The sequence below is a fragment of the Lytechinus variegatus genome, chromosome 2 (assembly GCF_018143015.1).
Source record: "Lytechinus variegatus isolate NC3 chromosome 2, Lvar_3.0, whole genome shotgun sequence".
Classification (NCBI taxonomy): domain Eukaryota; kingdom Metazoa; phylum Echinodermata; class Echinoidea; order Temnopleuroida; family Toxopneustidae; genus Lytechinus; species Lytechinus variegatus.
This window is the reverse complement of record NC_054741.1, coordinates 18301947-18315509: the sequence shown is the minus strand read 5'-3', so window position 1 is coordinate 18315509 and position 13563 is coordinate 18301947. Positions and strand designations below refer to the sequence as shown.

At 34.7% G+C, this 13563-nt stretch overlaps 1 protein-coding gene across 6 annotated transcripts in view; it reads right to left on the bottom strand.

Moving 5' to 3' along the window:
- Positions 1–13563, bottom strand: part of LOC121407484 (ankyrin repeat domain-containing protein SOWAHB-like) — a 61740-nt gene that overhangs the window by 23990 nt on the left and 24187 nt on the right. For 4 of the 6 annotated variants that reach the window (XM_041598582.1, XM_041598584.1, XM_041598583.1 and 1 more), the window contains exons 3-6: positions 10509–10829; positions 6192–6425; positions 4660–4800; positions 2552–2680 (exon numbers count right to left, since the gene is read on the bottom strand). In XM_041598582.1, coding sequence (XP_041454516.1) covers positions 2552–2680; positions 4660–4800; positions 6192–6425; positions 10509–10829 — 825 coding nt within the window. The remainder of the gene's footprint in view (positions 1–2551; positions 2681–4659; positions 4801–6191; positions 6426–10508; positions 10830–13563) is intronic. The other 2 variants (XM_041598585.1, XM_041598587.1) reach the window with 1 other exon arrangement.

Below are 13563 nucleotides of genomic sequence, written 5' to 3'. Positions count from 1 at the left end.
TCCTCTGATGTTTCTAGTGTAACAGTGAAACTGTACAATTGCAAATTTTATGTGCATAGATAACAGACACTAGCAAAGACATACAGAGTGATTAATCTTCGTAACAATACACTGAGAAAAAATATCGTAATGGGGCCATCAATAGATAGTATTATCTTACAAAAGTAATGAAACTGAATGATTCCATTTTCATGAATGGTAATTTCACCAATCTTAATGCAGGAAAACTCATACATGTCGCATTAATGAAACCAAAACCAATTGATAATCAATATGGACTTACATGTAGATGAAGCGCTGTTAATTACTAAACTAGATTCATGTCAATATATAAACAAATTTAAAGTCATGTAATTATATATTTGAAAGTCACTTCCTTTTCCTTTCCAATAATACTGAATAACACATTTGTTAGAACTGTTAAAAGATGAACAATTCTTTACTAAAATGTACCTCAAATTTCTAGCTATTAATTGTTTTCCCTCTCATTAAGTAAAACAAAACGAGCAATCTTTAATTCACATTTAACAGTGTCAAATAATATTAAGATATGATACAAATTAATTGATCAAGTTTGGGTATACATGTAACATATTAGTATAATTCATATATTTGTATATATAAAACAATTTAAGTAAATATAAAAAAGGTAATTTATTGAATTATTTGTAAATGTTCTATTGTATATGCTGCTCAGTACAAAAGGTTTACAAGCTACTTTTAATATCACAAGTGTGCATGATGTAGCTATTATTATTAATAATTGATAATATCACTAAATATACATATATAAGAGTTTTTCTTTCAGAATACATAAAAAGAAAGACATTTTGCTGGAATAAAGAACCTACATTGATTTTAAAAAAACATTATTATATATTAAAGTGTGGTGCATAATTTGGAAAAGTCAAAGAAATTTTATTTTTATGAAAATCCTAAGTTTGACTCTCTTTCCCTCCTCTACTCTACCAATCCACCCCCACCACCTCTCTTGCTTTCTATCTCTTTATTTTCTGCCACCCCACCCCACCCCCCCACCCCCCTCAGATCTCACCATAATCTAGATCATCAGTCCATAAATTTGTGATTACAATTTCCTTCATTGTGGAGAGCAGGTAGTAGTATTTCTATCTTCACACCAAAGACCAGATCGGAGCCTTCTCCAACACGGTCTTGTGTCGAATGAGTGTCAAGGATTAAATTCTCAAGATTTGTTTCCTCAGTGACAACACTCCCCTAGTGTTGTCACATAATCTGGAGAAGCGTTGGAATACCACTCTGCTTCTATCACTTTGAATTCACACTCTGATTTGAAATCTTAACAAAAGGTTCTGACCCAAATCATTGCCCTTGGCCTTTCCATGATTTTTAACAAGTTTTAAAACCTTGATATTCGTACTTCTGGCAGTTATAGAAATCTAATCCTTTTCTCTTAGCTCTTTGTACTTGAAGGTGAAGATATCAAAAGAGACGAGTTATCAGTATGGTGAGTCATATTTGATTACCTCCCTTCTCTCTCATTTTCCCCTCTCTATCTCTCACTCTCTATGTCTCTTACATGTATATGCTTTTCACACTGTTTTTCCTTAACCCCATACCATCCTTAACCCTAGAATATCCTTAACCCCATACTATATTTTTTGGTTTCACACTGTCTTTCTTAACCCCATACTATTTGCTGAGCTGGGATTAATGCTCAATCCCAGACTATCACACAGCTCATGAATATTGATGATTTTGCCACACAGAGAGTGATTAACGTGCAATTTCAACTTATGTGCTTGGCGTATGCTTTGCCCCACTTTTCCTTAGCCCGGTTTCGTTTCACACTGTTATCTCTTAGCACTGCAATTGTCGTGCTAGCATCACAATATGCCAGCTAACCCTGCTTTTTTGCACGGCCAGATAGTACCGTACTATTTACCGTGCGAGCCCACTTTGCTAAAACGTAGTGTGAAACCAAAGTGGGCTAAGCTTAACCCAGGGAAATTGGTGGGGCTAAGTCCCCCCCTTTGACCCACAAATTTCCCAGGGTTAAGGAAAATATGTGCAGTGTGAAAAGCATATTTGTCTCCGTCCCTCCATCTTTATTTATCTTCCATTTTCAGCTTCTCTACTTCCATGGCTCCCTCTATATACCCCCTTTTGCTATCATCAAAACATGTGTATGCACAATGCTTATGTATGTACATCTGAAAATTAATTATTATTTAGAGTATACAATTAACTTCTACAAAACAGAATAATGTGAAAAGACAAGCCATCAAAATTCAAAATCATGCACTGTCACACTTAATGAAGCAACAGGCCTACATACACTTACCAAATCTGATCTCGGAATTTGAATATGATTAAAACACACTTTAACTGGCATGTAATTGAAGTGCACCGTTCCAAATTTGTCAAAAGAATATAGTTTAAAAAATGATTTAAAATAAAATAAAGAATGTATATCATGCAATAGAAAACAATGCATTCATCAAAATCATAATTGCTCGTATTTGCAAGACAGGGATACATGGCTGGCTTGAATTTGACTGCAGCCCCTCACCTTTGATAACTTGGGTGTGCGGTTGCCCCCAAGCTTTGGGGTTAGTTGAGCCGCTGAGGCTGCTTCTTTTTCTGCTTCTCTCTCAAAAAGCTTTCTTGCCCTTTGAACGCTAGGAGAACCATCTGGTTTCTATAGCACCCAAGTACACCAGCAGACAGGCAAGTGCAAGAAAACAGCGAAAGAGCAACACAGCAATAAAGGAAAAAAAGCAGGGTGCAGGTTAAAGTAAGAAATTTCAAGCAAAGTTTGGTCATTATATAGGATAAAGGGAAAACACAAACGAGAAAGAGTCAAGAAAAGAAACATTATTTGGACAAAACAATACACACAATATCATGGTGCAATTTAACATTGGCCACATCAAAATCATGCAGGGACCCCCCCCCCTTTTTTTATAACTATCAACTAAAATTATCATTTAGAGTGAGACTACGCTTTCTATTCCTAAAAGGAAAGATTATAAAGTTAGATTTAAATTTGTTTATCTCGATCTACAGAAAGGCAACGTGAAGCATACATGTACATGTAGCTGAGAGAAGATGGGCCTACAGTACTACAGGATTACATAATTCATGACTGGATTGAAGAAAAACATGACATATACAGGATGTCTAAATGCATTTAAAACTTCACCTAGAAGAAATAAGATCCAATACATCAGTTCATTATTCATACATCACCAAAACTTTAATCTCTGTGTTCATTTCATATTTCATGTTACATGTTGAATATAACTGATGAATATAATAGGATAATAAAATTGAAACATGTATATATACATGTATACGTACTTTTATACATATGTGTGGTACTTAAAAAAATGAAGTGCTTATGAATCTAAATAGATTGGTGAAGATAGGTTGTTCTAATATATTTTCATTGGATGTAGGTTAAAAGTGATATGCAATAAAAGAAAAAACATTATCCCCAAAAACTCATGCATTGCATATTAAAGCACTTTGTTATATTCAACAATTGCAACAACAAAATTTTTAAGGAAGTATAAAGCAGATATAAAGATGTAAGCCCGACTATGATTGATACAGATCTCACTCATGCATGCAGATTTTGAGTTCTCTCAAAAACATAAAATAAAGGATATAGAAACCAAAGCAATTTGATCAACAACAAAAAAGAAGAAAATCAAGATATTGAGCTTTATATGTCATGCATTTTGCATCTGCAATCAAAGGTATGAATCTAATAAGGAGATAATGTTAACTTTAACGTTACATGCTCGCTGAGTAAGTCCCATTTTTTATAAGAAGAAAGTGTAATAATAGCAATCAAAGAGTAATAAGCAAATTCATCAACACAGTATCTAAGCCAAGTTTACTGTAGGTATTAGTGAATTTGTATACACATTATACAAAAGATAATTTTTGGTGATATCTAGAATAGGAATAGAATATCCAAACGGGATTCAAATTAAACCAACGTTAATGCACCAATCACATGATTTTAATACAAGTTTCTTTGCTTGTCTTTGATTTTTTTCTGATTGAAACAATTCATCATCCTCTTTGATGGGATATTGTTATTCATGAAGCTTGTATTAAAGACTAGAAAAGATTAGGGGTTGTGGGCAAATACAAATTCAAATCGTTCGAAAATTTGCAAAGGGGATGGTAAAAAAAAATGTGGTGTGGTAGGCTAACAACGCATCATCCTCTGAAATGACTGTGATTCGGTATCCTATCATCTAAATACAATCAACCCATCCGTCAGTCAAGAAAAGTTGATAATCTTTGGCACTTTTTGGTACATAAAAACTGAAGAAATTGAGTTGTATATCTAGAAATAACTGCATTCACTATTGTTAAGGAGCACTTTCAGAAACCTACAAGATTTACTTTCATATGTTTTCACATTTGAAAGGACAAACTGTGGACTGTTTAATATGTCATTTCTCCTGAAAAAGAAAGGCATCCCTCCCAACACTAAAGTAGAAACCACCATCCACTATACACAGCATACCTCCGCGTGCACTATTATGGAGTTAGTCGGCAATATGAAAGGCATGTGCAAGAGGTTATGATAGCTTTCTTTTTATTCTTTGCAAGGAAGCGGTGGATGATTTTGAAAGGATTGTCTGAGGGGATCCTGACCTGCATTTCTGAGACTGCTTGTGAGACAGGTGGAGCAAGAGGCATGGAAGAAGGAGGGGGTGTCGGCTCCTTGGAAGGTTCTGTCTTCTCAGTAATCTCCATGGCCACAGGATTCTCGTCTTTCCTATCTTCATCAGTAACCTATCAAGGATAGAATGTAAAGATTTGATTTAAGGGCTGTCAAATAACAATTTATTAACCTTCAAAGTGGGATTATTCCTACTTAGATTGCTGGCCAAAGGTTATCTGCAGATAAATTGTATGGACTGTATAGCTCTATGATAACAGCATGCACCGCATAACCACCTTCGTACTGTATGTAGATAAATGAAAGAAGTAGTTTGGTTCTACCGAGCCTTCAAGATCATATGAACCAATTGAAAGTATAAAGAGAACAGAAAAGACAGACAGATAATTTCTCAACAGTAAAGCTACTGATTTAAATTGCAACACCTAAAATCTCCCCAGCACTTCATGTTTTTTTGTACAGAATTGAAAAAAGTTTGTTACTTAGAAAAAAAAATTATTCTAGGAGCACGAAGTCAATACCAGAAAGCATTCTGAAGAAAATGGGGATCATTTGTTTTGTCAATAATCTCTCTCAACCAATCAGATCAAAGATTACAGCTTGTAAGAGTTGTCACTGGAAATCACTGGTAAATTGTAGTGAGTGGTTGCATTACCGAACGTGCCATCATATGCAGCAGAAATAATTTCATACGCTCAAAACTTTGCAACATCCCTGGGAATTTGAATGGAAAGATGATGAAGTATTTGTCAAAAACACATTTTCAGTCTTTATATTCTCAAAACAATCAAATATGGTAAAAATTGCTCATCAGTGATATTGCTATTTTCTCTACTTTTCTCACAGGAAACACACGTTCGCCAAAATATTTCACAAGCGAAGAGGAGTGAGATCGGGGGCTGATTTCGTAAAAAATAAAAATTATTTCAGCAACATTTTTGCATCTTTATATTCTGTAGGTATTTGTCTATGTATGGATGAAGTTTGATGAATTTTATGATATTGTGTTTGATATGATTGAAATTATGAAAAGTGTTCGGTAATACAATTTACTACCGTACTTCATGAAAGTCTCTCCAGGAGCCCACTGCACATGATACATTACCAATCAGAATATTAATGACTAGTTTTTGATTATATAATTTGTCTCTGATTGAGAAGCCATATCAATCAATAATATCATTATTTGCAGGGTGCTACATAAGTCGGGCAAGTGTTTTGAAGACCAAACTACTTGCCCGAAAAAGAAAAGCAATAACAAGGTAGATCAGTTCATGTCAAACGAGAGGAAAAGGTCAATGGTTTATAAAACCACAAAACTTTCTTTAGAAGAGGTAAAACTTTTTTTTCAAGGATTTTTTCAGGCAAGTGAAATAGATTTTGGGGCAAGTATATTCCAAATATTTAAATATTTACTTGCCCAACTGGGCAAGTGCTTCTAAAAAGTTGGTTTATTTCAATTGCAGAGCTTTAATTATGAAACATTCTCCTGAATATAACAGACCTGTATTTCTACCGGAGGTGGATGTACCGCCTCAGGCTTGGGAAGATCATCATCAGGAGCAGAAGAGGCAGTGGCAGTGATGGTGGTGGTGGATGAGGACGGGGGAGGGGAGACAGCAGACTGTCTAGGAGGACTGGCGGCTTGTAACCGGGACTCCTGCTCAAATTTATCCAGAGCATCCTTAACTCCTTCAATCTGACTCAGTTCTTCTATCACCTTCTCTCCAGCTTTAGTCTGAAAGGATAAAAATAGAAAGAAATGAGTGATAGTAACAGAGGTAGAATCCATGATACAAGGTCTATTTGTAAACAAGGAATGATTATCATGAAGACTGTCAACATGTTTTTAACTCATTTCATACCGGGGCACAGTTATAACCTTAGACTATAGCAATTAACTAGTCGACGGATTATGTCATCATCAATGAAAAAAGACATGAAAATAAATTCATCATTGTAATTGAAGCCTTTAAAAATCAAACCAAACATAAAGTTAAAGGGGTACTCCAGGCTGAAAATAATATAATTTGAACAGATAGAGAAAATCAGACCCAAACACACCCCCCAGAAAATTTCATTAAAACCGGACAAGGAATAACAAAATTATGACATTTCAAAATTTTGCATTATTTTGGTGAAGCAGTTCTATGCATGTCTAGCTGATGATGTAATATCCCTACTTATAAATTGTATTTCATTATATAAAATTACATTCATTCAAATTTTGTCCTCCAAAAATAGAACCAATTGAATTAACTACGATGTAAGATGTGAGGTGGTGTAAGAAAATCATTACTGTGCATTATTTTGTTACATGAATATATGAAATTATTATGATTTCATTTAAAATAAGAAAAAGGAAAGTGAAGACTTGACATCCATTAGCCCACCTATCCATGACGGTGTGCACTAAACTGTTTTCACAAAATATTTCTAAACTTTAAAATAACATCCTTATTTGTTATCAGATTTTGATGAAATTTTAAGTGTTTTACTTGGTTAATACTCTATTTTGTCAGATATAATCATTTTCAGCCCAATACATGATACTTTTGCCATAACATTGATTTACACTCATGCTCTTTTCTCTTTGCATCTTTCCACAAATCTTGTTCTAAATAACAAGTTACATTCTGTGTGAGTATTACCAGCTATTTTGTGCATTTGATTGGCAGAAAGCCAATCCATAGACAAGTGGAAAACTTCTTTAACAATGAGCAACCTACTTCTGTTCTTTTTTTCTTATGCATCTATCAAAGAAAAAGAACAAATCTATGAAATTCCTTTATTCTTCTTTTAGTCTCCTTCATGTTTAAGGACAAAGGCTCAGTGTAAAACAAAATCAAATAAATCATTTTGTGTCTAACAATGACACATGGAATTTTAGCAACAACAGTGAAATAAAAAAAATACATTGATACAATATTTTTTTTAAAAACGTAGTATTTTCATAAATGAATGATAAAAAAACACAAATATAAATCTGAAGAAATTTTTTTTTTCTTATTTGGAGATGAATCAATTTGATCTCACTGATATAAAGTATCCTATTTGTTACCAGGTACAGATCCACAGTCAGACTTTGAGGGGTGCGATTTGGTGCGAAAAAATTTGACAAGCAAAAAAAAAGAGTTATTGCTCATTTTACAGGTGCGCAATAAAGAATTGCTTTAGGGTTCACCACTACATTTTCAAATTTTAATAATGGGGTGCGCCTGCACCTACCGCCACCCCTGCATCTGCGCCTGGTTACATTTATCCCCCGTCATCTGCCTTCAAATGAATAGAGCAAGTCATAAAGTATATCATCTAAAAGACATTACGAAAATGATGCTAATTTTGGTCTAATATCTTTTTTATTTATTTATTTTTATTTTTATTTTATTTATTTATTTACCACTTGTGGGAAGGAACACCCTATCAGCACATACTGTTTTTCGTAGGGGTCCATAATGCATGATGCACAAAATAATGTGACATACAAAATACAAGCATTTTTAGGTTATGACCCTCTTTCCACTTCTTTTACGCAAACTGTATAAAAAAAAGGAAAGATAAATAACTACTTTCAGAGAATATTAAGCTCTAATTCAGGCATCAATCTTTATGAAGTTGGTGCGAAAGAATGATTTTGATAAACGGGGTCGTTTGTATTTAATCAAAACAAAAGGAATAAAGGGAGGAGAGACACAGACAGAAACAGAGACAGGAGGTGAGAGGTTGATGGTTTCCATCGCCTGGCTCCATGCCTATTTATTGATAATTGTAGGCATTAATGGGAGCAGGAAGGAATGGGTGATTAAGCAAGTATTTAATTCCTTATTTCGAATTCTATTGAGGATTCTCTTCACCTTATTTATCCAATTGGGAGGTCCGTTCACATATCATGGCTAATAATCTTGTATGATCATGGTTTTTACATGCATATGTGCCACTATTGCACATTCTTCTCATTATGCATGTAATTTGAAATGTTAGTACTTGTTTTTAGTTGTTGTTGCTGACAGTCAGATTGTTATGGGACTTATGAAACAGGCCTACATGTAACTTCTTTTCATTATCATACTAAGTTTAAATTTCAAAACTTGAATTATTTACATACAAGTATATATACGAGATATTAAATTGTGAATTGACCCAAAAATACTTATGAGAGCTCATTGATTTATTCAATCACCATAAATGATACTTTGAACAAGGGTCTTACAAATAGATCAAAGTTGGCAAAGTCCCATATGATAAATCAACAAAATTCCATTCAATGTACATAAGATATAGCAGCTGATTTGTTTCCAGTACTGACTGCAATTCTGTCTCTGTGTCTTCACCCATAGCTGATTTTCAAAAAAAAAATTGCTTTCCTGATCGACAAATGTGAACTGGCTCATACTGGAGTGCGTCTTGTTCTGCTCCATTTGATCACATTGACCACAGAGAGATTAATAGTGTATGAAATCACAGCAGAAATCAACATTCATTTATTTGTGTTTTGGAAGAACTTAAAAACTCCCCCCTTTCTTCAGTCTGTCATTGTTACAGCAGCCACAGTTATCTAAGCTGGTATAATCGACCCTTTCATCCACAATTACAAGCAGAATAGAAGAAATTAAAAAGGAGGACAAAGTGGGTAGCCTGAATGGTCGGTCGGATGCTGGTTGTCATGGTTTTTGCATGACTAGCCCTGTGCGCCAGGATGTACGACAAAAATAATGAGAAAGAAAGGGCACTGCAGGTGACTGAACATCCAATTACCATTATCTTTTTATCCCATAATGAGACCTGAAAAACACATATGGATCTTTTCATCCCCCTTCCTCTTCCTTTCTTCTCTCCACCACTGCACTCGTAATTTGTTTATCTGCTGTGCATTTACTTTTGATTGAACACTAAATAAAATTACCGTACAGTTATGTCTTTGGAGGATTATTTCAACCCATTCACCCCTCTCCAAAGTAAATTCGGAGGGTCTTCTTCAAACGCACAAAACTTGATGTAATTGAGAATGGTCAAAGCAATTAAAGATCCAATGAAGCCTTATTGTAATAGTGATTGGCTCCTATTGATGCTATGTCCTTCACCTTCCATTTTAACTTCCTAGTAATCTTTCCTGTTAGATTTCTTTCCTCTCGCTCTCCAACATTTCCAATCATGTTTTCCCCAAACTGGTATCACTGATTTTTCTTTGTAATTCTTTTTCTCAAGAAATTTCATTCATGTACAATGTTCAAGTAGATAAGTATCACAAATGGTAAACGGTCATGATTTTGACCTGATTTCTGAGGATGCATGAATGCCTACAAGCAACCAAACAGAGGACAGACAGCTTAAGGTCCTCTCTGAGGGACCTGGTAATGAGGATAAATGCCTTACCATAGGGCACTAGCACACCAAGTGGGAATCAAACCCAGGTCACCAGAATCTGACTGGTCACTGCTGCATATATTTTGTGCTAGATTACAAACAATTATGGCTATGGGTCCCAAACATGATATGTTTTGATTTGCAGGGGGGGGGGGTTTGGGGGGGAGGGTTCCTTCCAGTTTCTATTTGCAAATTTGATTTATATTGGTTTTACTAGAGTTTTAATGCAAAATAATTGACTGAATTGAATTTAAAAAAATGCCTAATTGCTATCTATAGGGAAGACCAAATATTTTAGTAACAAGGTGTTCAAAAGAACATCATAAAATAAGAGTATTCCAATATCTTCATTAGATGTAAATAAAATGATGGCTTTGAATGTTGAAGATCGGTTATCCTCACCTATCCTCCACTCCAAAATACTGCAACACTATGATAATCCTATAATCATACTTACACTAACAACAGAATGTTGGTCAACTGGTCCCGTATAGATAGGTGCTGAAATGGTAGGTCTAGGACTACCTGATCCTTTGGGCTTTGGACTACTCCTTCCACTCCCTGACGATCCATTCTGAGCCGAACTGTGATCATGTGACTTCTTTTTTCTTCTGGTGGGTGCTACAGGTTGGGTCTCTGTCTCCATGGGTTGTTCCGGAGCCGGTGGCGGCCATGACGGTTTGGGAGCTTGCGACTGTGCAGACCGGATGATGACATGTTTGGGTTCTATCCATTCTCGATAGAAGTATTCATTCTTTAGGACCAAGAGCTTTTCGCCCTGTTTAAAAAAAAGAAACATTAAATATTCCCAATCAATGTCTAATAGACAGAGAAAACTGTGCTTAAATATTCATGTCATCAAGTCAGGTTTTAACTCTTTAAATATCTTAAATACTTGATATATTTTCTGAACTGGCAATACATCTAGATTCCTGGCTTGTAATAGTAACAAGTTCATGTATACATGGCTGAAAAATTAATATTGACATTTGGTATGACAAAACAAACTCTGCAAACCAAAGATCAAAATAATCTCGTAGAAAATATTTGAAAATTCTATATCTAACCAGTTATGCCAAGAATGTTTCCCTAATCCTTGTATAATACATATTGGTTAATGACTTCAGATATAATTACTTGAATAGTGAAAATGGTATGATTTTGGAGGTCTTTGCTTCATCAGTTCCCTTAAATAGCAACAGAGCAGCTGTTCAGGTTGCGGTCTGGATCATGGTCAGAAAGTTAAGGTGGATGGTAGTGGTAGCAGTGGCTAGTACATAAGGGGAAATCCACCAGGATTTGTTCTTGTTTCTCCCTACAAAGTTCCAATCTCCTCACTTAATCATGTCTAACCTTAGCTGGAGGGAGATTAATGTACTTATTTAATGAGTTTGAGTAGTTCAGGTTTAGTAATACTGTGATGAATTGTGCTAGAAAGGGGTTTGCTGGAACAAGTGCAGGTTATGAACATTCTTTCTAATTTCTTTCTCCATATTTTTTCATTTCAGTCACCCTATACCACTCAGGGGAGAGGGGCCTTTTTTACTGCCTCCCTCAACATTTTTCGTGAAAAACATATAATGCAAAAAATCCTAACTTGTACAACTTTTAAGACCAAAATCACGACACAGGGATAAGCAGTTCCGAAGCTACATAACGTGTTGTAAATGCATACATGTCACATCCAAAATTGCTCAAAAACTGTAAAAATAATCCAATGCAAATTCTGTAAGTAGCCAAAATTCATAAATGTATCATTATTTTTAGTTTTAAAACTTTTAAAGCAATAGATCTAATGTTATTAATGACTGGAACAGTGTTGCAGATGATTTTCCTCGAAAAAATGATGAAAAACATAAAGTTAAAGAGACCGACACACATAAGACATTTTAAAAACAATAAAATACATGTGAAGAAAATAATATTGCAATTTTTTTTAATGTACATGTGATAATAATCATAAGAAGTGTCCAGACCAAAATGTAGCAGTTTTGGGACTATATTTAAAAAATTACAACCAAGTTATGATATCATGCATTAATTGGCATAATTAATCGAAAATAAATTTGGTACAATCGACAATTCAATTGTAGAGATTATGTCATGGATGATGTGCGTGCCAATATTCGTCGTGATTACGCAAGCAGCGGTCGAGATCTGGGGGGAGCTCTTTTTGCCCCCCCCCCAGAGCTATGCAATTTTAAAATAGCCAGGACTATATACATGTAGGGTTAAGTATGTTCAGATGTGATATCTTTTTAATAGCACTAATGACACAAATATAGTAATATACATTAAACTGGGGCTTCAGCTATTTCCTTCCCATGCGTTATACTTAATTCTTCTTTAAATCCTTAGTACATATAAATCTTTTTTTCTATTTTTGTCATTATCTCATCCCTTCAATTATTAATCAATATGTGATTCTTAAAAATTTTACATAGACAATGTCCTTTATTCTTATATCATGTAAATGTACAACTGTACTTTTGTCTAACAATCTTGCATATGGAGATGATGAAATTCACGAACTCACATTTTACAAAGACGCGAGTCAATATGAAATGCACGTTCCTCAGAAAACGTACAAATAAGGCCAACATAGGACAGTTGCTCTAACTGCCCACCCTCGCAGTCTCGTCCAAAGAAATTAGTAAAAGGAACAGATTGCAGAGTCTGCAACCATCGATTAGATCAAATATGGAATATCCTGTTCTACTAATCTTCAAGACAAACGTTACACATGTAAAACTGGTTCATTCTTTTCCTCCAGACCCGTCACTTTCCATTTTCCCTTGCGTTCCGGCAAAGGCTTGTCCAAGCAGAGGGTGCTAACGTCCATAGGGTGGAGTCCAAACGGAACTGTCTTCAAGAGTGACAAATCCTTTGACACTTGTAACAGATCAGTTTTGGATTGCTTTTTATCAATATGGTGTGTTCATACTACAGAACTTTGTTTAAGATGTACATTTATGATATATTAACTTGATGTTAGACTAGATCTACATGTATTGAAGAGGACACAATTCCAAAACAAAGATGAAAATAGATTTCATTGTAATCAATCAGAATTATCACAGATAAAAAAAGGACTGAGAAAGTCCTATATTACAATTAGAATAGTCTAGTATCAAATTGTTTAGATTTAATTAACCAAGTTTGCGTGCTGGAACATTCTATATACATGTGTGTACTCAGCAGTACTATATGAGAGGCCAGAGTTCCAGATAAGGTTTCGCTTACTTTCAAGTAAGAGAAGCAAGTGATCACGGTAAGTCAATAACTTCTAAATAAATAAATTCTTTACGAATTGTATCCATACTATAAAAAGTCAAATTAGCTAGATATTAAAGGAAATTACACAAAACTATGATGTCAAAAAGTCATAATCATTCAACAAAAAATACCACCTTTGTGAAAGGGAACCATCGCCTGATCAAGAAAGTCGTTACTTCAACAACAAAAATAAGGCTATTGTGCTATTAAACAGAGAGAAAGATTTGATACATACA